The 27,393-nt window shown below is 39.1% G+C and overlaps 1 protein-coding gene across 39 annotated transcripts in view; it reads right to left on the minus strand.

The window, feature by feature from the left end:
* The window catches only part of PTPRD (protein tyrosine phosphatase receptor type D), a 1,703,394-nt gene that overhangs the window by 295,912 nt on the left and 1,380,089 nt on the right, over positions 1 to 27,393 (minus strand). For all 39 annotated transcript variants that reach the window (XM_048850700.2, XM_048850704.2, XM_048850702.2 and 36 more), the window contains 2 exons: positions 15,583 to 15,728; positions 8,534 to 8,675 (listed from right to left, as the gene is read on the minus strand). In XM_048850700.2, coding sequence (XP_048706657.1) covers positions 8,534 to 8,675; positions 15,583 to 15,728 — 288 coding nt within the window. The remainder of the gene's footprint in view (positions 1 to 8,533; positions 8,676 to 15,582; positions 15,729 to 27,393) is intronic.

Here is a 27,393-nt window from a genome sequence, read left to right on the forward strand (position 1 = left end):
CTCCCCTCCAATGGAATAAAGCAGCCACTTCTATTCCTGATGTTTTGCAAAATGTTGGTCTTGAAACAAGTCTCTGGGTGCAGGACAGAACATTATCCATTCTGCACTGCATGGCAAATGGAGATGGAGAGGAAATTCCAGATTCTAAAGGGAGGGAGGGCAGGGGAGAGGAAACATTTTTGTGTCAAGTTGCTTTAAAAAAATGACAGCTGTTAGACTACTCAGAGGTTTGGAATGTTGGAAGTAGTCCCAGAGCAGACTGATTAATGGAAGCATAGAGGTGAGGCAGTCAAAGATGGAAGCTAAATGCAATTTATCATATCATTCCACAATTTATAAACAGGAATACAATCTCCACATTGATGGTACTTCAGTTCCATTGACTTCCACAAAACTTTGACGAGATTTAAACATGAGCTTACAGGTAAGCATGTGCTTCATTGCTTTCCTGAACAGAGATGGACTTAAGCATGTGTTTAAATGCCAGGCTGAATCGAGGCCATAGGTAACTAAAGTAGGTGGGCATAAACAAAGGGGAAAGTAATAGGAAATGTATTATCCAGCTTAAATTTTAAATAGCTCATCAACACAGTGAAGCAGAACGCACACTTTGTAATGGCATTGAGCTCTTATTCAGACAGTGGTTTTACAACAGTGGATTATGGGATTTTGTATAATTTTAAACCCTGATACTACATCGATGGGACTCTGTAGGAGCACAAGGGGCTACATACACACATAAGGATTAGTCACTTGAGTTTGTAGGGTCAAGCTTCTTGTCATAGCTGACAGCGTCCTGTATACTAAGTAATCTTTAATTATTACATTTATCAATTAAAAATAGATATTTGATGCACACAAGTTTACCACTAGATTAAATAATTGCACAATCAAAAACCTAAACTGTTATTTAATATAAATGGAATACCTCACATCCACCTTGGCACTGAAAAAAATTCACCTTTTGTTTCTTTTCACTTATCTAATTTAATGGTGGAGGAAAATGACAAAGTAACAGCTAGGAGATGGAAAATGTTTACTTATCTATGAAACAGGTACAGTACAGACAGCAGTTGTCTATCAGTCTTACTCACACTGCCCAGATCATTTGACTCAACATTGATCTCACAGGACCACCCATAGGGGGTAAAAAATTTGCAGTCTTCACCAGTTTATTATCTGTCTCTCTACTGAATCACCAAAAGTGTTGATTAGTAAAAGCTAGAATGGTGATGTGGGGTGGGGGTTGTGATATAATCCCCTAAGGACGACATCAAAATGCCCACCCATTGCTTCTCATAACTTCTGGTCATTACTGAACCAGGCCAGATTAAAACTGGTGACCTAGGTGACAGGTGATCCTACAACTGACCCTTTGGGCAGATTTGCAGGATTGGAGTACTAACGTTTCTCTCTCGCTTCATTGTTACTCATTCCAGTTTGTAATCTGAATGGTACCTGATCAAGCATGGATTCAATTTGGGACTCAATTCTAGGACAAGTGAGTGGATCCTCACAAACATCAATGACCTAAATAAATTGGTTAAAAAAAAATAGAAGGAAAAGCACAATATGTTTTAACACGGATATATTTGCCCGGCTCATGATACATTAATTTCCTTCTGTAAAGAGCAGAGATAGACACTTATTGGTTACAGTGCTAAAAACAATTATTAGTTTCTCCCTTGGGACCACCCAGACTGTGATCAGCTTTTCAGGCTGAAATGAATGATTGAGCTCTTGTCTGAAAAGAATTAACAGATGTACATTCTTGGCCAAAACATTTTAATTAAAAAAAAGCCCTTCATGCTAAAGAGGACTATTATTTCTTTGTACAGTATTATTCCTCCTTCTTGTCTGAGGATGTTCAGTTCACCTGCCTGCCAGACATCTATTTCATGAACAGTCATCGACTACAAAAAGTTTCTTATTATAAAATAGAAATGGATGAGGAGGAACAGTTTAACCAGCTGACGCTTCAAGTCAACATTAATCTTTTATGACTGTCCACTTCAAATTGACTGTCCCTGTGAACATTAGATAGCAATACTTTATTACTACTGATACCATTTCAAAATATGAAGTAGACATCATGAACAGATAAACATGAGTGAAACTGAACTGGTAATTTTACAGTCATGGAAGAAAATATCTGAAATGTGGTTCAATGAACAAGAAAATGAAATTCAGAGGAAAATGAACTAGAATGGAAAAATAAGAAAATCATTATAAAGACACAAACCATGACCAGTAGCTGTTTTCACTGACTAGTTAGATCAAAACAACAAGGAAAGGTACATCTTCATTTAGTAGACACATCCTAGCAGCGTAGCATATTAAGATAATTTTCTGGGACAGCAAGGAATTCAAAGAAGTTTCACAGAAATAGAACAACCACCATAGAAAATAAAGTTTAGGACTAAGATTTTCAAAAGCAGCTAGTGGTTTATTTTGCCTAAACTGATACACCTTAGAGATAGCTTAAATTTGGCATCCAAAATTTGAAGCACCCAAGCTCACTATTCACTTTTGAAATTCTTGATAAAAGGATTTTAGATACAAGTAATTTTGATGAACTTGAGATATTTCCTTCATTTTCAAGTAGTGTATGTACTCCTATTCTACCTGTTTTACATTCAGAAATAGTTTTCTAATGACTATCAATATGTATTTTATTAACTGTAACAAACCCTTTTAAAAATACACTGGCATACAGTTATTCCATGCAGAAGGAAAAACTGCATTATTTTATATGTCAAGTGTGATAACAGTTGACAAAAATTGTGAATAAATTAATCATTTATTGGTGGGGAAAACAGTTTCTTTGACAAATATTACATCTTGGGAATTGAGTGACTACTAAAAATATTACTTGAAAAATATGTATGAGATAATTGATAAAAATAGTTCAGTTATTCATGACTATTATTCAGCCCATTCTATTTATATTATGAATGACTGTAGGCGATAATGTAGATTTTAAAATTATTTTTACATATAAAATGATAATAAATAATTGTGAAATCAATAGGGTGGCACACATGTATCTGAAAGTAAAATTTGAATCTATGTGCATTATATAGCTTATGATAGTATACCCTGATGTGTTCCTGATAATTTAAATTACATAAGCAGAATTTATTAAACTATTAACACTAGTTATAGAATGAGTTCTCCTGACAAAGTGTACTGTCATGCTAAAGTTCTACATTAGACATAACAAAATATTCCTTCACTATAAAAGAACTGAAAACTCAGCCATAGGAAATGGACTGTGTGTTTTTCAAATTTTTGTTCATTTCCTGATCTGGCTAACAGTTCCATTTCCCTTCCCTCTTATACAGAGTGATAATTCATTAAGTGTTTCAAATTATACTGCACAAAAGGCAAATGTTTCTGTTTGCCCTGCATGTATTTACACACATGACTAAAATATATCAAAAGAGTTTGTAATTTTGTATCCGCTTAGACCTAGCACTTTTTTGTAAGCCATTTCAAGTAATCTGCACATCACTTGGTACCATAATTGCTGGTAAATTGTCTGTATATTGGCCACCTTTCCTTTTGGTCCCTCTTTCATAAAACCCTTTTGTACGATCGTCAAGCAGCTGCCCTTTGTTCTTTAATGTTCCTAGCACGGCTCCCCAGCAGAGAACACTTTATAACATAAAGTGCAAAGTACCATTTTCACAGCAGGGACCACAGTGTTCGTCTTCAAAAAGAGGCATTAATAAAATGGAACTGTAATGAACATGCTAATTCTGGTCGTAAGGTATTGTACGTAGTCGGTTGCATTCTCACTAAAAATCTGCAAAGTTTTTACTATGGCTCTTCAAACTTCTCTTAGTGAATGCTTTTGAGATAGATATATGCATGTGTCACATGCTCTATCTTTCTGACCCCATCCACACAACTTTCTACCATGCCTATGACCAGCTAGAGGCCCAATGGACTAAAAACACTGTACACACGACAGATGGTTAAAACCAGTGAATATTACCCAGGCACTTCCCCAGCTAGCTGGCTCTTTTGGCACATGGTAAATTTCTTGTGACCAGCTAGGTACGTCATGATCTTGCCAATGGATGGGCACCCATAGCAATGCCCGTGTAACTGGTAAATCCAGTTCCCTGTTCTTATTTAGCACTGTGCAGTCAGACATCCCACAGTGCATTGTCCCTCAGAATAAAGGTGTCACTCTGTGTGTCTGACTCCCAGGGACTCTAATCCCCATGAGTAAGCTGCCCTAGATGGCTTTTCCCGGTTACATCACCCAGAGGAGCAAGCCAGTTTAAAATGGCCCCTGCCCACCTCAAAATCACGAGGTATTGAGAGAACATGGAAACAAATTGTCATTACTTGTGACCCATCTTCTGATATCAGGAAAATAATAGTGCTTTGAATGCATATCTCTCCCCCCACCCCCTTGCTATTTTTCAAACTCTGGAAATTGCTCTGAACCTTTTCCATTATAATAAAAACAATGTCCTTTAATTACACTTGTCATATCAATGGCCAGGGAAACATTGTTAAATACATAACTCACTTTTTATTATATACCATGATTGCTTGACATCGCATCAATCACTTTATAAAAGCAGCTTTATAGCAGAGATATGAGAAAAGCATCTCAACACAAAGATTTTGCTCCTCTTGCTCCTTGCCGATTGACAGTGTGAGCAGAAATACTGGCACAGAGAATCCATTATTATGCATATTTGCTCAGATGGTAATCACAGAGCTTGTAGTGAGATGGGAATGTATCAGGATCCAGCCTCAATTTCCAAGTGTCTATGTAGCACTTTGCTTTTAATTCACAGATAGTACAGTGAACAGAGCATGCAGCCATGAGTGTAGGGATATACATCCGCTCTATGTTGTTTTGCTTTAGGCGGTTTCAGTCTCGTAAAGGTGCACTCAAACACCACTGTGACACAACAGTGGCAACAGATAAAGCAGCATTTGTTGACATGCTTACAGTCTTGGCATGGCTTCATCAGCAAAGGGTTGGCTGGGTTCATGAAAATCACCACTGGCACATAAATGACACCAACATCTCTACCGTGTTAGTGGACTAGCATTTCAGTCTTCAGTGGAGAAGGACACAACCCTTTGCCTTGGCCTACTTTTCACGTAATGCTTCAGAGTGATGAGGGAAGCTGTTATCTTTTCTGTCTGCCACCTCTTCCATACTGTAAAGCACCAACTCCAGAAACTAGAGGCTGCAGCATTGCTTGTAGCACTTACTGACCGGATACCATGGTTATGAGCACAGTTGAAGAATCTAAACAGAAGAGGATAGGCACAGGCCCAGGCAGCTCCTGCTGAGCCACTGTGTGATAGCTGTCCAGAACTTCCCATAGAAACATGATGAGGCAGACTACAGGGTGGAGGCATACAGATGTGGCTGTGATGGCAAAAAAGTTACTGCATTGAGACAAACTGAACCAAGTTATTTGTAACCACTTAAGCTGACCATACCTTTAACTGATTAAAAAATTTGTGAGACTGGGCCCTTTCTTGCGTGGGAACATCCCTCTGCCTCATCAACCCTCATGGCAAAAGGGTGGCAAAGCTTGTTAATTCTGGGTCAAATCCTGACCTTCCACTGCAAGAGCTTGGATGGTTTCAGATGCAGCACAAATGTTGTGCTGGTTCTCGGGGAGCACAGGGAGGCAGCATTTGAGGAGCTTGCAAAAGAGATGTGTACCACCTGCACAATGCAGAGCGACATGGGGGCTCTCTGGTGGATTAAGCCTTGAGGGGGCCTGGATCCAATCTACTCAGATCTATCTATCATACTGACATGGTCCCCATCACTGTAGTATTTGAGTGCCTCGTAGTTATTCACATACTTATCCTAACAGCACCCCTGTGATGCACAGAAGTACTATTGTGGTCAAAGTACAGGTGGGGAAGTGAGGCATATAGAGAATAAGTGACTTGCCCAAGGCCACACAGGAAGCACAAAGCAGTAATTGAACCTACATTGCCTGAGTCACTGGATGCTAATGCCCGAAACACTGGATCTAATAAAAGAAAAGATCAACCACAACATTGCCAAGTGGCTTCTAAACCTGCAACCTCATGCTACCTGCCACCTAAAGCTACCTCACGCTCTCCAGTTGGCAGATCCCAATTCTCTCTGGCATTATTACACCATTCCACACCTCATGGATCAATGTGTATATGGGCCTCCTTCCATCTCATGGCTTAGATCCATGGATCTTGCTTTAATCGAGCCCCGAACCAGAGGATCTCAGCTACTTCCCTTTATCCTTTTAACAAAAACTGTAAGCATTAGGGCTGGAGACTATAAAGTTTCTCTTCGATTTTTAATCATTTTAATTTTTTCCTTGTTTTCTTACCAACTTTTATTTATCTCCATCATGTGCATGTACACTCTCATTTATTATTGTAGGGCTGTTCATAAGAGGTAGAATGCTGACATAAGTTATTTTTAAGGAGTATTGAACCATTTGAGTTGGAAAGAAAGACAAAGAAAAACCTGCATATACTTTACAACAAACAGCTTACATTGCAGATGGGGGTGGGGGAACAGGTAGATCATATTTTTAGAGCCAGCCAGTTTTGACATGGGTGCCGATCTTATACCCATTTAAGTATTCATTGTTGTCAATGAGAAGAGGATAAGTCCCGGTGTCTCTCTACTACAGAGTAAGGAAGAAACAGTTGATTCAGAACTGCATCTTTAAAAACACATGCACAGACATTTCAATGAAAAGACCCAGGAGGCCTGTAAATATATTTCAGTAGGTAACGTGTTCTACCCTTCATTAAATTCTGTATGCAGAGAATACACTTTACATCTGAATTTTCCCACTTTTTTTTCCACATTCTTAATTTTTAAATGATATTTATTGCTATTAGAGAGACAAGGTGGGGGAGGCAATATCTTTTATTGGACCAACTTTATGTTGGATAAAGAGACAAATTTTTGAGTTCACACAGAGCTTGTCTTCAGATCTTACTGCAAACAACAATTATTGCTATGTAATATGACTGTTTTGGGGGCTTTTTTAATTTATGAATTCATAAAAAACTGAACAGAATATGATTTCTGTCATTTCAAACAATAGAAACAACTACTTTGTTCAGGGAGTTGAACAGGGAAGTTAAAATATGAACCAAATGATCAACCTTTCCATTTTTATTAACTGTGGCTGGAAAATAAATTAAAATGATGCCAAACACAGCCAAGTTAACACTAGAGATAACATTTGAATTTTTAGCAGGTTTATTCATGTATTTATTTTCATTATGTCAGGTACTTCTGAGGAAAATTTTTTAAATATATATCATACATACACAGTGTTCTGATCCTTTTTCATCGGTGATGTAAACAACATAATTGCTTACACTGATTAAAAAACCACATACAAATAAGTTAGTCTTTCTTGCTACACAAAAATCCAGTTCTTTGAAAGAAGCACAAAGGGAAAAAAACAAAATAAAGAAAAGCAATCTCTATATCTCCCCAAATGTTTCTAAATGGTGGGGCAAAGAATAATAAAACACAGAGCTCCAAGGATTATCTTCTTTTAATGCTGTCTGATAGTTGAAATTCTCATCCCAGTAGACACAAACCCTAACCCTGACCCTAACCTTCACAAACTCCCTGCCGTATGTTTATGTGGCTGGTATGGTGCATTATGTGCTAGTGTTTTGACGAAAGCACCTCCCTCCAAAATACAGAGTGGACAATGCACTGTAGGAGGGATTGGCAAGCAAGTGAGGAAGGGACACATTTCACATGTCAAAACAAAGTTCCTATCTGTCTCCAGAAGAATGAACAACAGATACAAAAGGCCATTCGATTACTAGCATTTACTCCAATGGGAATATCATTTGTAATTGAGTCCATAGGTTTGGCACTAAATCTTATATTCCAACTCCAGGGTTGAAAAATTAGATGATCCTTTCATTGGCCTCAATAACAATGTTTGCTAAATAAATGAATAAAAAGATGTAGAAGATGATATGCATGTCTGAGGCTGAAGAACAGCATGTTTGCGCCCAGTACTTTGGAGAAAATGTTTAGCTGCAGCTCATCCTTATGTAAATACTGTTTCTGTAGTTTCACCAAGGTCAGTGGCAGCATGGGTAACTTTCTGTATAAACGCCAATCATGCAAATAAAAGCGCACAAGACAGCACTAACGTGCAAATCAGATGCATTCACAAAACATGTTATTATTTGCTTGTTCTAGCCAGAGTCTTCCCATTTTTCCTCCTTATTTTACTTTCTTTGACCTTGCATTTTCTTCCCCACCCTGTTCCCTGTTCAGTAAGATGGAGCCATTAGAGAGTCAAACATCCAAAAGAAAACCAAATCCAAATTTCAAACAAGTAAGTTCCCATTTTACAGCATTCACAATACGACAGTACCCTCCAAAAAGGAACCTTAAACACTCTTTCTTTCATTAGTTGTAGAAAAAAACCCAAAACACTGCAATGATGTAATAGTTTTGACACTATCAAAGAAAATAAGTTATTGTCTGACAAGGACTTACCACGTAAAACAGTGAGTCTAGTGGACACACTTATTTCTCCAACACTATTGGAAGCAACACATTCATAAATAGCTTCATCTCGTGGAGTCCGCAGAGGCTGTATTCTGAGAACTGATCCAGATCCATCATCAAATTCTATTACCTATTGAAGGAAACAACAGCTGTCACAGGTGTTGTTACAAATGCCTACCTCTCAGCTAATTCTATGTGTGCACGATGAACTATCAATATTCATAACCTCAAAGCCAGTTTCATTTTTCAGATATACACAGAGGCGAATTCAACAGTGACTTAGACTGTAGTGTACATTGGTTATACAAACAGATGTAAGTACGCTTAAGTGGCAATGCAGTGTAACATACATAGATTCACTGAATATCAATGTAAGTGTAATTTACATGGAAGGGATTAGTGACAAAAAGCAACTAACAGGAAGGTGTAAGAAAGCATATTCTTACTTTAGGCCCCTCATACTTTCTTATATCGCACTAACACTCTCCTGCTAGTTGCTTTTCCTGTTGCACTCCACTCCACATCTTCCCCCTTTCGCATGTAAGCTGAATTTATTTTGCACTCACATCAAATACAAATAGCTAAGAACTATACTACTTCTCCACTTAAAGCCAACATAAAATTCACTCTTTTGTTTACACCATGTTTGAATGTGGCCCAGACATTTCCAAAGGACATACCCCTGTTTTCTCCAGCTGTGAATTTGTTCCATGTATAATTAATATTAGCGGATAATATCATTTATATAGAGTGTGTCCAGCTTAGAGACAAAATGAAATGACTATGTTGTTCTTGGTAGTGGTGTGTGGTTGTTATTTTTGAATAATTTACATAAGAAACTTTCATTCCCCCATCTGAATATACATCTGTAGTCTGGAGCTAATAGGACTGCTGCCTCTTCCCTCCGCTTACTCGGGGAGATAAATCAATCATCTTGTCAGGATGTTGCTACTCTCTACAGCAGCCCACTCACCACAGGCACCACATGCACCTTCCCTAGCAACTAACTCAAAAAATAACTCACTTTCATTAACTATTTCTTTCTTCATTAACTATGTACAACAGTTTGGGACTATCATCAGCCTGGCTATTAGGCTGGGATGCCAGATTCATGGATTTCTTCAAAATAATCTGGTGTTTGGTCAGAAAAATAAAATTTAAATTTCTGCTTAAGCTCCCTACTATGCTCGAGCTAAGAGACTAACACCCTTATAGGTAGACATGAATTGCTCATAGGAAGTACAGTGCATTGTATTTGTCAAAGACTAAGTCACTAAGACCTCTTCTTCTGACTGCTGCATTCATTCAGTCAGGCATTGAAAGTAAATCATAGAATCATAGAATATCAGGGTTGGAAGGGACCTCAGGAGGTCATCTAGTCCAACCCCCTGCTCAAAGCAGGACCAATCCCCAACTAAATCATCCCAGCCACGGCTTTGTCAAGCCTGACCTTAAAAACTTCTAAGGAAGAAGATTCCACCACCTCCCTGGGTAACGCATTCCAGTGTTTCACCACCCTCCTAGTGAAAAAGTTTTTCCTAATATCCAACCTAAACCTCCCACACTGCAACTTGAGACCATTACTCCTTGTTCTGTCATCTGATACCACTGAGAACAGTCTAGATCCATCCTCTTTGAAACCCCCTTTCAGGTAGTTGAAAGCAGCTATCAAATCCCCCTTCATTCTTCTCTTCCGCAGACTAAACAATCCCAGTTCCCTCAGCCTCTCCTCATAACTCATGTGTTCCAGTCCCCTAATCATTTTTGTTGCCCTCCGCTGGACTCTTTCCAATTTTTCCACATCCTTCTTGGAGTGTGGGGCCCAAAACTGGACACAGTACTCCAGATGAGGCCTCACCAATGTCGAATAGAGGGGGACGATCACGTCCCTCGATCTGCTCGCTATGCCCCTACTTATACATCCCAAAATGCCATTGGCCTTCTTGGCAACAAGGGCACACTGTTGACTCATATCCAGCTTCTCGTCCACTGTAACCCCTAGGTCCTTTTCTGCAGAACTGCTGCCGAGCCATTCGGTCCCTAGTCTGTAGCAGTGCATGGGATTCTTCTGTCCTAAGAGCAGGACTCTGCACTTGTCCTTGTTGAACCTCATCAGATTTCTTTTGGCCCAATCCTCCAATTTGTCTAGGGCTCTCTGTATCCTATCCCTACCCTCCAGCGTATCTACCTCTCCTCCCAGTTTAGTGTCATCTGCAAACTTGCTGAGGGTGCAATCCACACCATCCTCCAGATCATTTATGAAGATATTGAACAAAACCGGCCCCAGGACCAACCCTTGGGGCACTCCACTTGATAATGGCTGCCAACTAGACATGGAGCTATTGATCACTACCCGTTGAGCCCGACAATCTAGCCAACTTTCTACCCACCTTATAGTCCATTCATCCAGCCCATACTTCTTTAACTTGCTGGCAAGAATACTGTGGGAGACGGTGTCAAAAGCTTTGCTAAAGTCAAGGAATAACACGTCCACTACTTTCCCTTCATCCACAGAACCAGTTATCTCATCATAGAAGGCAATTAGATTAGTCAGGCATGACTTTCCCTTGGTGAATCCATGCTGACTGTTCCTGATCACTTTCCTCTCCTCTAAGTGCTTCAGAATTGATTCCTTGAGGACCTGCTTCATGATTTTTGCAGGGACTGAGGTGAGGCTGACCGGCCTGTAATTCCCAGGATCCTCCTTCTTCCCTTTTTTAAAGATGGGCACTACATTAGCCTTTTTCCAGTCATCCGGGACCTCCCCCGATCGCCATGAGTTTTTCAAAGATAATGGCCAATGGCTCTGCAATCACATCTGCCAACTCCTTTAGCACTCTCGGATAAGTGCCAGGTCACTGTCTTGCAAATTTATAGTACTGCAGCAGATTCTTGTTTGGCCCAGGAGTTATGTCATGTCCCTTGTTGAGTGTCACGTGACTCTTAAAGAGGCAACAGACCCCTTCAGCCCCTTAAAAGATCCCTTGACAAAGCAGAACAACAGTTCTTTCTTGGGAGCATGGAAGAAAAAAGAGATTCCAACTTCCTGAGCTGTTGGGATCTCTGGAAATAAAACGAGCAGGTCAAACTTCTGTGGGGGAGTCTCACCCACCTCTTCATTGGTTGCTACATTTGAGCCATACACATTCCATACGTGTTTGGGCAGTATTGCTATCATGTGCAAATGACAGAATTTACAAGCTCTAGCCCATTTGTCCTTAGTTTCTGTACACTAATGGGTTTTTGCATATGTAAAGTCTAACATTTAAATGCAAAATGATAGCATTCAAAAATACATATGCAAAGTTGTACCTGCACAAATGCAATGTATGTTTTGAAAATCTGACTCTTAGAGTTCAAGTAGGGAATACCAGGATTTTCCTTTGCCTCATATTGGAAGTAAAATAAAAGGATAAGAGATTAATAGCAAGACCCTCTATGAAAATTGAAGGGTCACCTTCTGTTGGTAAATGATAATAAAAAGTTTTTGTTTGCGGGCATGAGACAAATGCAGATTCTCCCATGGTCGGCCTTGTATAGAGCACTGGGCAGGATGTTGTTGAACCAGGCCCAGTCCCACAGACTGCAGCACTGATCACCAGCCTCCACGGTTTTGGACTCAGTTTGTATGGATGTTACCTCACTGTGCACATCCTAAGGCTGGTTTACTGGCTTTTCTGAGACTGGGAAGAGTCTGAGGAACAGCAAAATAATATGTGCTTTCTTGGGGAGAGGTCAATGGCACAGCCCCACATACTGACTTCCTTTTCTCTGTTCTTTAAAGAAAGCCACCATCTTGAACAAACCTAAAGGACACACAGACCTCCCTCCGGTGTGAATCAAAACAGGATAGCTGGTATATATGACGTGTGGGCTGCTATGGAGGGAGAGGAGGCTCCACAATCCTAAGAAACAGGTTGGTACAACTATTTGACTCAGAAGGGGAATGTCAGGACTGAGACGTGGGCAGTCTGACCTAATGGTCAGAGTAGGGGTAGTCAGGCCTCGTGGTCAGAGCCAAAATCAGTATCCAGAAACTAAGACAGAGGTAAGAGACAGAATCAGAGTCCAGGAACCAAGTCAGTGGTAAGAGCAGGAATCAAAAACCAGTGATCAAATAGGAGTCAGGTCCAGTGCGGCAGCCAGTCAGGAAGCCCCTTAGTTGCTCAGACAACTTCCTATGCGTCCTTCTGGCCAATTGGAAGGGCTGGCCATCATCCCCAATTAGGATCTTTCAGGGCAGTGCCTCTGGGAGGAGTCAGAGTTCTGTGAGCCCCTCATATGCAGTAATTCTGGGTCAGCTCCCCAGGGAGAGCCAGGGTGTGAAAGCTGCCTGAGAATCTGTGGGCCCAGGTTTGAGACCTGTGGGCCTTTACAGAGAAGCCAAATCATTGCAGAATGGGGAAGCTTCAGCAGATGAATGCTACTGATATTCCCTTTAGTTGCACATTACACTATGGATTAGATATACGCCACCAGCGGTTTTGCTCATTTGCTTTTTGGAAGGAAAAGATTTTTATCAGTAACTGTTGGTAAAAATTAATTTCACCGCACACACACCAACCAACAAAAAAAATATTTTCATTGATAACCACAGCAATTTACAGATAAGCAAAGCAAGAAAAATGCTACTTGAGAACTTATCAGAATTTTATTTTAGGACATTTACTTCATAGTATTTTGACAAGTGATGTTAACAATCGTATTTTAACAGTTATAAAGCTTTAACTTTTTGAATCTCAATGTCTACTGTCATTAAAAAATTATTGTCTTGACCTCCCCCAATTTCCTACAGCTGTGAAAATTTAAATTTAAACTGATAAAATAATTTTAAAATGCTTAAAACCAATACTTTGTGCAATTGTGAAAATCAGGAAAAATATGCTTAAAATAAAAAAATCCATTAAAATTATAAAAACAAATATTAAATTCTGCCAAGCCTATTTATGGGCTAAAAATGTTACCTCCTGAACAGTATGGACAAAAGAACTGTGAGGTGAAACCCAGTTGTTCTGGCACTCTGATTCCAAACAAGATAGCTTTCAATCTGTAAAAGGGACCTCTAATGGCCAATAATTTTCAAGCCGAACTTTCTAATGCATGTTGTTTGAATGGATTTCATGCAGAAAAAACACCATGCAATGTTCATTCATAATATATATTTTCTGTATGAAAGGTCCGCCCTATGCCTTAAATTTCTGAAATGATAAACTGCTCCTATAAATTATTGGGCAATACCACATACTTGGAATTGTTCAAACAGGGAGCAAAAGCACTTTTATAATGAGAGAGATGCAGGTGAAGCCTCCTTCCTACTGAGTAATGAAATTCAGAAAGACACATAAACATTTATTTTAGTGAATAAGGGAAAAACAAGAATAGTTATTTGAGACCCCTGCAGTTACTGTTGAGGTGGAAAGTCCAAAATGTTCCCTGTTTCTCCATGTGCCGTTTCTGAATCTAATTTCTGCTGTTGCTCTAATTTCCATCTGAAAATTCTACAGGATGAGTTAATGGCTTTTTTCTGGAGAGGGAAGAAAGCTCCTTAAAGTGTTGATGTGCTTTCTGTTTTAACTAACTAGCTTTTCAATGCTTTATAATGAAAATTACCTGTTAAATGTTTCATAATTCATTGAAACATGTCCTGTCCTATTTGAATATGCACTCTTGTTCCACATACCACTTAAGGACTTTTTAAAATACAGTTTACATCATATATTTATAGTTCAGTTCAAATATTTTATGGAAGTAAAACATGCTTATCTTTTAGCCTATTCTCCCATAAAACAAATACAGAAATAAACATAAAATGGTATATGAAACAAATACAATATAATACTGCAAAATAAAACTAAATCAACACAAATACAATACTCAGACATATACATGATCTGTCTGACTGTTTGTTGCTCATCTTCAATGTAGATTTTGTGACCATTATGGGACAGATTGCATATCCTTTATTATAAAGTGCCTATTCTCCTCTCACTACAATTACGTAACAAAGAGATAGTCATATGCATTGAAAGCTGTAAACAATTACTTGCATTGAGTGGAGAGAACATATCTTAAAATCCTTTGACAACTATTTTTCTTATTTTTCTTACTGAATTAAATGCACTTGCAAAGAACCATAATAACTAGTGAAAGGTTGCTAGATCTTGTATGATACCAAAACATGAGCTGATTGCTTTTAAATACTCTTAAAATAAAACAAGTAGCCCACATAAAAAATAAAATGTAGCCTTTGCTCTATTGACATAGCAGGACTAATTTACAAAGCCATATGTGAGTTATCAACTCAAATACCATTAAAAGCTAGCACCCTGGGTGAGTGCTGTGAAAAATTATCCCACCGCATTTTGGTTTGTCTCTTCATAGTCAGAGGCACAGACTTAAATTTTCCTATAAACATTTTGGCATGCAAGTCTAGACCTTTCATTCAGACAGTGTGTGTCAGAACTGTGTGATAGATAATTTATAATAGCACTTTGCCTTGTGATTATTTTCTAAAAGCAAAATCCTATTTTTAATACTGAGAAACTACTAGAGATGCAGCTGAAGTTCTACATAATCAACTCCAGGTTTTTGGTATAGGCATCTGGAACAATTCATAGGTCAATCCAACCTTAGTCCTAACTTCTCCCACCACTTAAAGAGACAATAGTGTCCCCAGAATTACCCCCCAGAAACACCCCCACATTCCACTAGTAGACAGTCTTTATCATTTTATTCAATTTCTGGCCATGAAAGGTAGGAAAGCCGCCTCCCCTCAGACCATTCCCAATGCTAATCTTTAAAAAACCAAAAGGAAACTCTTAAGAGATAGCAAAACCATCTTCTCTTCAATGGTCCTGCGCACAACCAGTTTGCAGAGTAGGTTATTCCCAGGATTGCTTGCAAAGATTTATCCCCTGCAGTGCTGGCTATGTGCTTAGTCATTGGTAATAAAGCACATTTACCAGGATTAAAAACATAAACTAAATGTGATGTTAGAATGAATGTTTTTCAGAGGAACAGAACAATGGACCTAATACCTCAAATCTCTGATTGCTGACTTTCTTTCCCTTTTTATTCCAGACAATTTTAGGTCTTGGGTCTCCTGTAGCTTGGCAGATGAATGATGCGACTCCTCCAGAGACCCCTGTCTGATCAACGGGAGTTCTTGTAAACTTTGGCGGTGCTAAAACAAGAAAATAAGTAACAAAATAAATCTAAGCAGTAGACATAAAAAAGCATGTCAAGCTGTCAAAATGAAAATAAAAAAGGAGGAAATACTTTGTTTCTCTAGGAATTGTATTCACCTGAAAGAAAAGGCTTTTAAAAAAAACCTTAAAAGGTCAGGGGAGCACTTAGAGATTTGACTAGTAAAATGTGTATTAACACAGAAATCTAACACCATCAGAATAGGAAGACCATGCATTAATTTTTATCACCATTATAAATAAAAATCTAATTTGTCCTCTGTTGCAAAATGAGCTCATCAATCAAATGGAATAAAATCATGGTTCATGGCTTAATGTTACTATCAGGGGATGTCATGAAAGCAAGTTTTCCACCTCTGAGCCATTAAAATCAGTGACATTTAGGACAGAAACATTTGGAAAAGTTTGAGGAGATCGCTATAAATGCCTACAGATTAAAAATCTAGATCACAGAGGAGAAAGGACAATTGTAGGAAAGAAACTAATGCTTGCCCACAGTTCAAAAGACACCACATTTATAAATCCTGGCCTCTCTCCCAAATTGTGCCACAATTTGTTGAAGGAACAAGGGAAAGAAGATACTGTATCTGCAGAGACATGATGACAAGAAAGAAGAGAGAGTGGGAGAAAGGAGAAATGAAAAGATAAAAGGAAACATGAAAGGAAAGGAAAGGAAAGGAAAGTAGGGATTTTCACAAATTATTTTCTTTCCTTCTGTCCAAGAAGAATAACATTCTTTGTGTTTATGTAGTATAACCTTGATGATGAGAATCCTGGTTAACCAAAACCCTTGGTTATACCAAGACCAGATATGACCCTGATGTGTGAAATCTGACCAGTGCATGCAGATGTATATGCTGCAGAATCCTTGAGTACAGCTGCTGCATTCTCTTGCATAGCGAGCCAGTCTTCCCCATATATCTCCCCCATATCTCTATTATATTTGGGAGAGCTAACTTAAAGTTAGTGTTTCAAGATCAGTGATGTGCAGATATCCAGGGTTTCCACTGTATCATTTTCCTTTATTTTGAACTGGTATATAAAGGAATTATATGGAGGTTACTGTGTTTATCTTGAAGTAGAGTGGAAATAGGTTTTGGAATGTGTGGCCTGGATTTAATCAACAATACGGATTTATCTCAAGTCCTGTGCACCTCTTCTGGCCCATCATTTTTTTTTTTCACTTTTCCTTTCCCTCTTTTCTTTCATCATCTCTCTCTTCTCTCGGTTATTCTCCTTTGTTCTCTTCCTTTTTCTTTTCTAGCCCTCCCCGGCATGGCTTCTCCTTTGTACTGTTTTTTTTTTTTTAATTTGCTACTTCTCACATATAACTTCTAACCTTATGCTCTGCTGAATTGGCCTTTCCAAAGGAAGTGTTTCTTGTCAAACAGTTATCAGCAAAAACCAGGAGACTATAAACAAGTATCAGTAACCATGGTGGGAAAAATGTTAAAATCAGTGAAAAATGATGAATTTTGTTCAAAATCTTCATTAATGATCTGGATGTTGGGATGGATTGCACTCTCAGCAAGTTTGCAGATGACACTAAACTGATGGGGGGGGGGGGGGAAGAGGTAGATATGCTGGAGACTAGGGATAGGATACAGAGTGACCTAGACAAATTGAAGGATTGAGCCAAAAGAAATCTGATGAGGTTCAACAAGGGCAAGTGCAGAGTCCTGCACTTAGGACAGAAGAATCCCATGCACTGCTACAGACTAGGGACCGAATGGCTCGGCAGCAGTTCTGCAGAAAAGGACCTAGGGGTTACAGTGGACGAGAAGCTGGATATGAGTCAACAATGTGCCCTTGTTGTCAAGAAGGCTAGTGGCATATTGGGCTGTATTAGTAAGAGCATTGCCAGCAGATTGAGGGAAGTGATTATTCCCCTCTATTCGGCACTGGTGAGGCCACATCTGGAGTACTGCATCCAGTTTTGGGCCCCCCAACTACAGAAAGGATGTGGACAAATTGTAGAGAGTCCAACGGAGAGCAACACAAATTATTAGTGGGGTGGGGCACATGATTTGTGAGGAGAGGCTGAGGGAACTAGGGTTATTTAGTCCGCAACAGAGAAGAGTGAGGGGGGAATTTGATAGCAGCCTTCAACTACCTGAAGTGGGGTTCCAAAGAGGATGGAGCTAGGCTGTTGTCAGTGGTGGCAGATGACAGAACAAGGAGCAATGGTATCAAGTTGCAGTGGGGAAGGTCTAGGTTGCATATTAGGAAAAACTATTTCACTAGGAGGGTGGTGAAGCACTGGAATGAGTTACCTAGGGAGGTGGTGGAATCTCCATCCTTAGGGGTTTTTAAGGCCTGGCTTGACAAAGCCCTGGCTGGGATGATTTAGTTGGGGTTGGTCCTGCTTTGAGCAGGGGTTGGACTGGATGACCTCCTGAGGTCTCTTCCAACCCTAATTTTCTATGATTCTACGTGAAATGAATAAAAAGGGGGACACAATAGGAGGCTACTGTGACGTTGCACTCCATGTGTTTTATGGAAATATGCTAATGAGCGTGAATATAATGTAGCTGGAATATGCTTCATGCAAAAGGTCTCTTGTAAGGTATCATTACAAAGCTTATAATCTACTAAATATGTTCATCCTATTTGTATGCATGTATTGGAGTTAGAAGACTAAGATATAAATTTGTATTACTGATGGAAAGATGTTAAGTGGAAGCCATTAAAGGTTTTTTGGAATCAATCACCTGTAAATGGCTCTGTTTAGTCACAAGAATGGAGGCTGGGGTCTCACAGGACATGTGACCATGTCACCTGATACTGGACTCCATCTTAAACCTGGGGTTTTTCCTTTTAGAAGGAGGGGCGGGGACCCAGAAAGACAAAAGATTCCTGCCTTGTAGCAAAGCTATAAAAGGGGGTGGAACAGAACAAAGGGGGATGAGAAATCCCCAAGTTACCACCGGAGCTGGAACTAACAAGGTCTGTACCAGGGGAAAGGACTGGGCCCAAACTAGGAGGGAGTCCAGTCTGTGAAAGAAGCTTATTGGAACATCTCTGAGGGTGAGATTTACCTGTATTCAGTTTCTTAAATGTATTAGGCTTAGACTTGCGTGCTTTGTTTTATTTTGCTTGGTAACTTACTTTGTTCAGTCTGTTATTTCTTGAAACCACTTAAATCCTACTTTTTATTATACTTTATTATACTTAATAAAATCACTTTTGTTTATTAGTAAACCCTGAGTAAGTGATTAATTCCTGGGGGAGCAAACAGCTGGGCATATCTCTCTATCAGTGTTATAGAGAGTGGACAATTTATGATTTTACTCTGTATAAGCTTTATAGAGAGTAAAATGGATTTATTTGGGGTTTGGATCCAACGGGAGCTGGGTGTCTGGGTGCTGAAGACAGGGGCACAGCTGTTTTCAGTTAAGTCTGCAGCTTTGGAGGCATGGTTCAGATCCTGGGTCTGTGTTGCAGCAGGCTTGCACGTCTGGCTCAACAAGACAGGGTTCTAAAGTCCCAAGCCATCAGAGAAAATGTGCTAAAACTACCTCTGAGCCCATCAGGCAACATTCCCAAGGGGGTCTCTGTGACCGAACCCGTCACAGCTACCATTATAAATGAACTTACTGTACTGTCCTAAATAGCCATATTTAATATAAGAAAATCAAGAATATCCTGAGTATAACAAGATGAAACATGTATTTTTATGCTATTGTTAAAGTGTTACAAGCAAATTGTGAAAAACTGTTCGCCAACAATGAGACGAAAATAGTGCTGCAGGGAAATTCCCACATTTTTAATAGCTGTGACAGGCAAAATATGCATTGCTATCGTTTCAATTACAATTTAAGTTGACTTGATCACATAATGTTCCACAATTATTTTATGCTTCCATCAAGGTTTTGTTTCATTTCATTAAAAAAAAGGAGTCTTAGGATTCACAACCAGAGTAGTTGTTTTAGTATATAGCAAAACCATGTTACAGTTAGAGTGTTACCTGTAGCGATGGAAAGTGGCAGCAGAGTTGAGTTGACGTGATTAGCCTATATAAGCAAGCAGCTTCTCAGAATGCTCTGGGAACCTTGACCTGTTCACTGAACTAATTCTGTCTACTGAAGTTCTACATGCTTGAAAAACAAGTGCACGAGTGAGTCTAGAACTAACAAAGTAAAGAGCACGTCACTGTCCCTACAGGAATCCAACCACTATAGTGAAAAGTCTATCGCAAAACAAAACCTGGAGTCATGAATAGCCAAAGAAATAACAGGAAAGAAATGGGAAAATCCTGAGCCTGAGATACAAACTTTATGCCTGGATCTCAAGAGAGAGAACAATTAAGTCTGATAGAAAGCATCTGGCTTCAACAGATCCTGGTAGTTTTGGACCCTTTTCTATGTACGTATTAACCTTCCACTCTGATATGTAAAAAGATTGGGCCTGAAATGCTCATATTCCATTACACAAGCTGTGATTTTCTGTTATCAAGATAAAGTTGAAATATTACTGTGCTCCTTTTATTCTTTTTGACATTGTTAATTCAACGAAACACCCCGCAAAACACTTGAAAGAAAAATGCTGTGTGGGTGAGTCCTTTGATTTAGGCTACTTAGGAAATATTTTAACTCAAAACTGGATGAATCCCCACCTGCCTTACACCATATCTTCTACAGATTAGCCCACTGATTTACATCTCACAACAATGAAACAACAAAAAGTATGACTTACTTCCTTAGAGCCATTTAAGAGGTTTGTTTTTCAAGACACAAGCTGTACACTGTAAATCATACCAAGCATTAAGAATGGTGCCTTTTCACTCCCCACAGCCACTAACTTAGTTATCTTGGGGGCAGGATTATACAGAATATTTTTAAAAAAATCTTAAACTAAAAGTACGTTGAACCAATTCTCTAGATGAATAAAATATTCTATTTTAGGGTTTTATAGTGCTGCCCATCAACATACTACATAAGGCAGGACCATGTTTTATTGTTCTGCTGTAAAATGTAGTGGTGAAAAAGGAAGGAGAAATAAAGGGAAATTTCCCCTTATAAAAATGCAGAGCCAAATTCTCTCCTGGTGTAAATTAGTACAACTCCATTGAAGGTAATGGGGCTGGTTGCACCTATTTATACAAGAAAATAATTTGGCCACCCATTTTAAAAATTACTTGAAGTCTTTATTTCCAATACTGTGCAAATTGCACCACTGCTTAAGGAATATTCTGCCCTGAAACTGTAAAGCTAACACTTTCTTATACAGAGATATGAGTGCTGACTGTAGAGACAAAAATAAGGAGCAGGGGTGGGTCTTTGAGGGAAGAGGTGGAGCAGGGCCTCAAGGGAAGACGCAGACCAGGAGTGGGGTCTTGGGGGGAAGAGGAGGAACAGGAGGGGTCCAGTTGTCAGCAATTAGAAAGTTGGCAACCCTAAACCCAGGCTGCTGACAGTGAGCAAGCTAGATTCTATTCCCTCTTGTGTAACATCAGCAGAATTGTTTACTAAGTTCCATACAGCTACACCTGTGCAATTCTACTGAAGGCAACGAGTTTGCAGAAACATAACTGTGGGCTTAGTTTGGTCTTCAGAACTTACAGTGTTGATTCACAAGAAGTGGGCTAAATTGTCAGCTTCAGGCTCTCCAACTGCAAAAGGAGAATAATACTTCCCTGTTTTATAGAAGTGTGAGGATAAATTCATTAATATCTGTGAGGCATTCAGCCAGCTGGCTGGACAGATACACAAATATCATGATGTCTACCCATCAACCCATCCATGAATGTACTCATCTAGTTATTTATAAAGTGCCTATCACCAAGGTAAAATTATTTTAGATCACCCCCAGACAGGAAAAAAAAAGTTGTGCTTGTTACCTTTACTTTTATGGAGGTTGTAAATTAAAGTTTGATACAAATGATCTCTGCATTAAATGTTGTCAATATCTTGACTTTGATTCCATCCTAAATTGCTCGGCTCTGATGGCAAATACAATTAGGACCCTACACACACAATTCTGCTTATTAACATGAGGACAATGTCAACTGCAAACTGACAATTATTTTTAACCTTCCTTATGTGATGCTCTCCTCGGGGAACCCAGAACCGTAAGCCCCTGTGTTACCTCTCTTGCCTCAGCAAGAGAGAGCTTTGCAGTAGGTAAGGTTGTGAAATAGCTCCCTACCGCACCAGTCTGTTCGCTTCACCAGTGAACTCCTTGAGACTCCCAGTCTTAACCTTGGCTGGCAAGTAATAATCAGTGAACCACAGTTCTTGAGTTCCCCAGGGATGTCTCTCTGCAATGCCCAATGCCTCTCACTGGGCACTCACAGAAAGTATTATGCTTGCTGCCTCCAAAGACAGTGCCCACCCCAGTCTGTTACTTTAGCCCAGCTTCCACATGTTACTTTACTGTTCGGCACTGAGATGGTTTTATAACAAAACAAGAAAAAGTTTATTAATAAAGAACACAGGTTTAAGTGATACCAGGCAAGAATAAGACACACAGAAAAGGGTTATAAACAAAACAAAAATAACATGCTTTTTAGTGCCTAAAACTTAATTCTAGCAAGCTATGTTTATGCCTAAAACAATTTCTCTCTCATGTCAAGCTACCACCATCCCCAATCTTCCAGGCAAGGGGATCCAACTTTCACAAAATCAGAAGGCACTGTCCCCTTTGCCCTCTAACCTCTAGATAACTCAGGGGTTCTGTCCTCTGATTTTTATAGTCCAGCAAACCTTTGAAATGTATTCTTTTGAAGTCTGTCCCTAGCTAAAATTCTCCCATGCTGTTTGCTTCTTCCTGTTCATTTCCCATCCCTCTGTTGACCCATATGTAAAAGTAACTTCCATAGTCTTTGTCATCACCTTGCTCAGTTTACATTGGAGCCACAGGCAAAGAGGCAAAACAACAGTCTCTTGTCTAGGACAAGATTTGTCTAAAATTGCTTATCAAGTCTGCCCCCAAAACATATTTTAGGAACATGTTTCCAGCACACATACATAACTCTTCACATACCATCCGTACGTACATCATGCAATGATATTCATGACCAGCGTGCCATCTGTTTTTATGATCCCTTAGTCAATACACTTTTATAGTACAATAATATTGTATACAAATCAGTCAATTCAACTGCTTATTCTTTGGGGTTCATACTCCCTGTTCTCGCCACAGGGTGTTTGGACCCTGATTGTCACACCTTGGCAACTGCAGTCCAGAGTCCAACAAAAACTCTCTTGGCACAGCTCATTAACACTTGAAACTTCCAATGCAATGAATTCCACCAAAGGAAAAAAAATGCAAGCAGTTATCAGCTACCACCTTACAGTTTATTTCAGCATTTTTCTACTTACTGGCCAGCTTAAATATTCCAACAAAACTACAATTAAGAAAACAAAAAGCTAAATGCAAAGTATAGAATAAATCGATAGACTAAATCAGTGCCTCATTTGTCTAACTGAAATTGAAAATTGCATTTGTGGACATCATAGAAATATGCAATGTTGCCTACTGAACCCATGCCCATAACTAACTTATTTTATTTTAGCTATTTAGCAATACTTTAAAAAAATAAGGATTTAAAATCATAAACTGTTTATATAGAATGTGTTGTGTTTTATTAAAGAGTATACAGCATCCTTCTGTAATCTAGAGCTATATAAATGAAAATTAAAAGCTTTGAAACATTTAAGAAGAGATACTTCTAATGTGCAAATATAACACAAATGGTGAATCAGTGTTGTGAAATATAGCTGACACCATTCTTTACAGTAGGCCAGGCCCTTCAGTGAAATGTGGGTCTATGTGCTCAGTTCTCTTGTGACACTGATGTTACAGTCCTAAGCACATCTGTGTACACACACATGTATACAAAATATTTTTATGAACTTGATGAAACCATGTTATGGGTTTAATGAAACCCGACTAAGACTGATAGGTATGAACTCATTCTTCAATTAACAAAACTGGAAGCATAATCCCTCACCTAAAACAAAAGATGTATGTGAACCTGTCCAGGAACTTTTGGCTGAGTAGGGAAGGGGGGAAGAGGAGTTGGGGGGTAAGGGAAACAAAGAACACACAGAAACTGAGGACAAGGAGAGGGAGAGGGAGAGGCAAGAAAGCCAAAAAGTAGCCAGTGAGCACAGTGTGACTCTGGAAAAAAGCTAGAGAGAGAGCTTTTGGTTCTGGTGTTGGCTCAAGAGGCTTAGAGGCTGTAAACTAAGAAATCACTCTTTTTGTTCTTTGTTCCTTCTGAGTTCAGAGATACAGGATTTTCTACACAACTGGTTCGTAAAGAAGACAGCATCAAAGAAAATATCAGACTCCATCAGTTTCTACTTCCAAGTGAAATATTCCCCAGGGCTCCAAACTCTGACTAGTTGCTTGGGTGGAAAAGTGGCAGCAATATTCTCTCCTTCTCCCTTCCATGATGTCATGCTCCTTGGAAGCTTTGCCAAAGTTATAAACAGAATAATCCTAATATGGTTTACTGTGCTGTCCGATAGTGAGTGCATGAGGATGCAAGTATTACAGCTCCCACAGCATTCAGGGAAACTCTTCACCTAAAGACAGGTTTCAGAGTAGCAGCCATGTTAGTCTGTATTCGCAAAAAGAAAAGGAGTACTTGTGGCACATTAAAGACTAACCAATTTATTTGAGCATAAGCTTTCGTGAGCTACAGCTCATTTCATTGGATGCATCTGATGAAGTGAGCTGTAGCTCACGAAAGCTTATGCTCAAATAAATTGGTTAGTCTCTAAGGTGCCACTAGTACTCCTTTTCTCTTCACCTAAATGTTATGATAATTAGTCATTGTTATACAGTAATTGGTAATCCTGGAGGAAACCTGGCTGACTGCAATGTAAATTTTCTCTGCAGAGCTGTTCTAACAATTCACACAAGGGTGCACAATGGAAATGTGTATTTGTTTTGCTTTAATAGTTATTTTAGGAAAAAATGAAGTTTGCCATAACTATTGTTACTCTACAAAATTTAATTTGCATCACTTTTTCTGTTTTATAAAATACGATGATAATAATAAAGCATTGTCTGTGTTTGAGTGTTAAAACTCAGATTATAGACTTGAGAACTTTCAAGAACTGACAATTTTTCCCTGCTTCCCAGGTAAAGTCAGTTTGCTTGGCAAGTTTCCAAGTGGACTTCATGGAGTGTTCTTCTTTCTCCCTTCCACAGATATAGAAGGCTTTGCTTGGTGATATATACATTTGTATATTATTATTATTTGTCCTTCAAGTTCCAAGATGACCATGACATCACTGGTTGGTTTGGTTTCTGTGAACATGTGAGTGGCTGCTGAGGCCAATGGAGAGGCAGTCACTGGTCTAACTGTTGATAGATTTGAAGGTGAGGACTTATGCCATTAACAGAAGCAGCGTAGAAGCTGATGGACGGAATGGAGCAAATCTGTGCATAACAGAGTTATGGCGGCCAAGCTTCTTATGGACCAGATACAAGGTGAATGTAGTACATAGTGTATTTTCATTGACGCTGCAATGGCTCCTTTTGCTTTGATTTTATCTCTCAATTACTTTGGCACACAAAACATATCCCTGAATTTTATACACTGGACACCACACAATGCTAAATAATGAGACAAAACTCATTAGACCAGAGCCTCAGCTATAGTAAACTGGCATCGTTCCACAAGAGACGTACATTGATTTACACCAGCTGAGGCTCTAGCCCATTGTCTATAGTACACATGGGACATCATACATTGCATAGTGTGATACACATTTTTTAAAAATATTTACACAGGGCTAGGTCAAAGTCTAGGCTCTGGGTTCCAGGACCAGGAACCACATGTGGAAGGCAGAACCTCAGCTTTGTTTTGCATATTTATATGGTTGCAAAGAAAGAGCTTGAAAATGGGACACTGCCACTCGAAATGGGGACTGGACTATGGTAAAAGTCAGGGCCATACAGGTGGTGTCACGGGGGGGCGGGGACGGGGGCGGGGGGGTATTTTGTGGCATAAACAGGTGCCAGATTGCATTAATCCAGCCCTGTATGTAAACTTTAGTATGTTTCTGAAATCTGGAATAATTTTGACTCTTCGGTATCCAGAATCAGAATTTCCCTACATCATACTGTAGCACATACTGCATTAAGCCTAAGCAAAAACATCAGTTAGGGGTTAATAAAAAAGCAAAAATAGCAGCAGAAACATTGGGATGCTCAGGTGTTCCCTTACAACTGGCCCATATATTGGTAAATTTATACCTCTGATGGAAGCTCCTGAAATATACAATATATTTTTGTTGTAAAGACTTATTTTATAGCCATGAAAGCTGTAAGTTTATACACTCACAGCTGTTCTCATAGAATATTTGACACTCAGAAATGCAACCTTATCACAAAATAAACAATCCAGTCTGGCAGGTGTCCACAGGGTTATAAAACTTTTCTGAATGGTGGACACAGTTACTAAGAATCATAGTCACTTGGTGTAAAGCCTCTATATATTATTGGTTTAGCAACATCAAGTTTCAGCAGGGCATGTGACTGGTCCTAACTCTTTCTTAGTCATAATCTGTGAAACCATTCTTCTCATTCCATGTTATACAGTCAGACATTCCTAAGGAAAACATGTACCCAGGAATACAATTTATTCATTCAGCATCCGCTATATATCTTTCACTTAGCCCTATGGACTTTCTGAGGAACCATCTATACATTAAAAATACACAGGCAGTAAACCAGTTTACATTCAATAGTGGTAAAGGCTCTTCTGCAGAAAAAGTATGAAGAATAGATCCATATTACATGTAATCTCCTACTGTTGTCTGTTGAGATGAATTGCAAATGATGCAAGATAAGAGTTAATATATTATTAAGTATATGCATGATATTTGACAAAAAAGCTCCTTGTGCCCCTCATTTCCTTTCTTTAACAGAATTTTCAAAGCAGACTCATTTGTAGCATCACTGCTAATTTACTCATTAATCATAGTTTATTACATCAGTTACGCTGATCATCATTATAAGCAATTATTTCTTCTTAATTCTAACCTGTGCTTACAATGTACCTGCAAATTAACTTATGCAGGAAAGTTAATTAGCTTTTTTTACTTCTAAAAGAGCAAGCAAGTAGGTACTATTTCATAAAATCTTCATAAAAATTCCAAAACAATGCACCTATTAGTGTGTTTCTGTGGGCTATACCCTGTCACTCTTAAAATCCTGAGGCTTCACTACCACTCAGGTGAAATACAGAATACAGCAACATTCTCAGGTCAATCCATCCATCAGCATATCTACCAACTCACCTAACTACTTACCCAGCTTCGTACAGGGCCCTTTCACTGCTGTAGCCGAGTATCTATGCTATTTTATGAATACGTAATAGAATTAAAATTATTGGTTCAGATCTTTAACTTGTGTAAGTCCATCTAGCTCTGTTGACTTCAGTGGAACTTTGCCTATTTATTCCAGCTAAGGACCTGACACATCATATTTAGCTAAATCCTCCGTGATTTGGATATATCAGTTTAGGCCCAGTTGAATCCTCTTTAAAAATCCAGTCCTAAAGTAAACATTAATAAAAAACTGCCTTTGATATTTTTCCCTTACCCTCCCACTCCCCCCAGCCCCACCTTTTCTAGATATAACAACACTGTGACAATGTTTCACAATATTAAATTATGTCTA

The sequence above is a fragment of the Caretta caretta genome, chromosome 5, assembly GCF_965140235.1.
Source record: "Caretta caretta isolate rCarCar2 chromosome 5, rCarCar1.hap1, whole genome shotgun sequence".
Classification (NCBI taxonomy): domain Eukaryota; kingdom Metazoa; phylum Chordata; order Testudines; family Cheloniidae; genus Caretta; species Caretta caretta.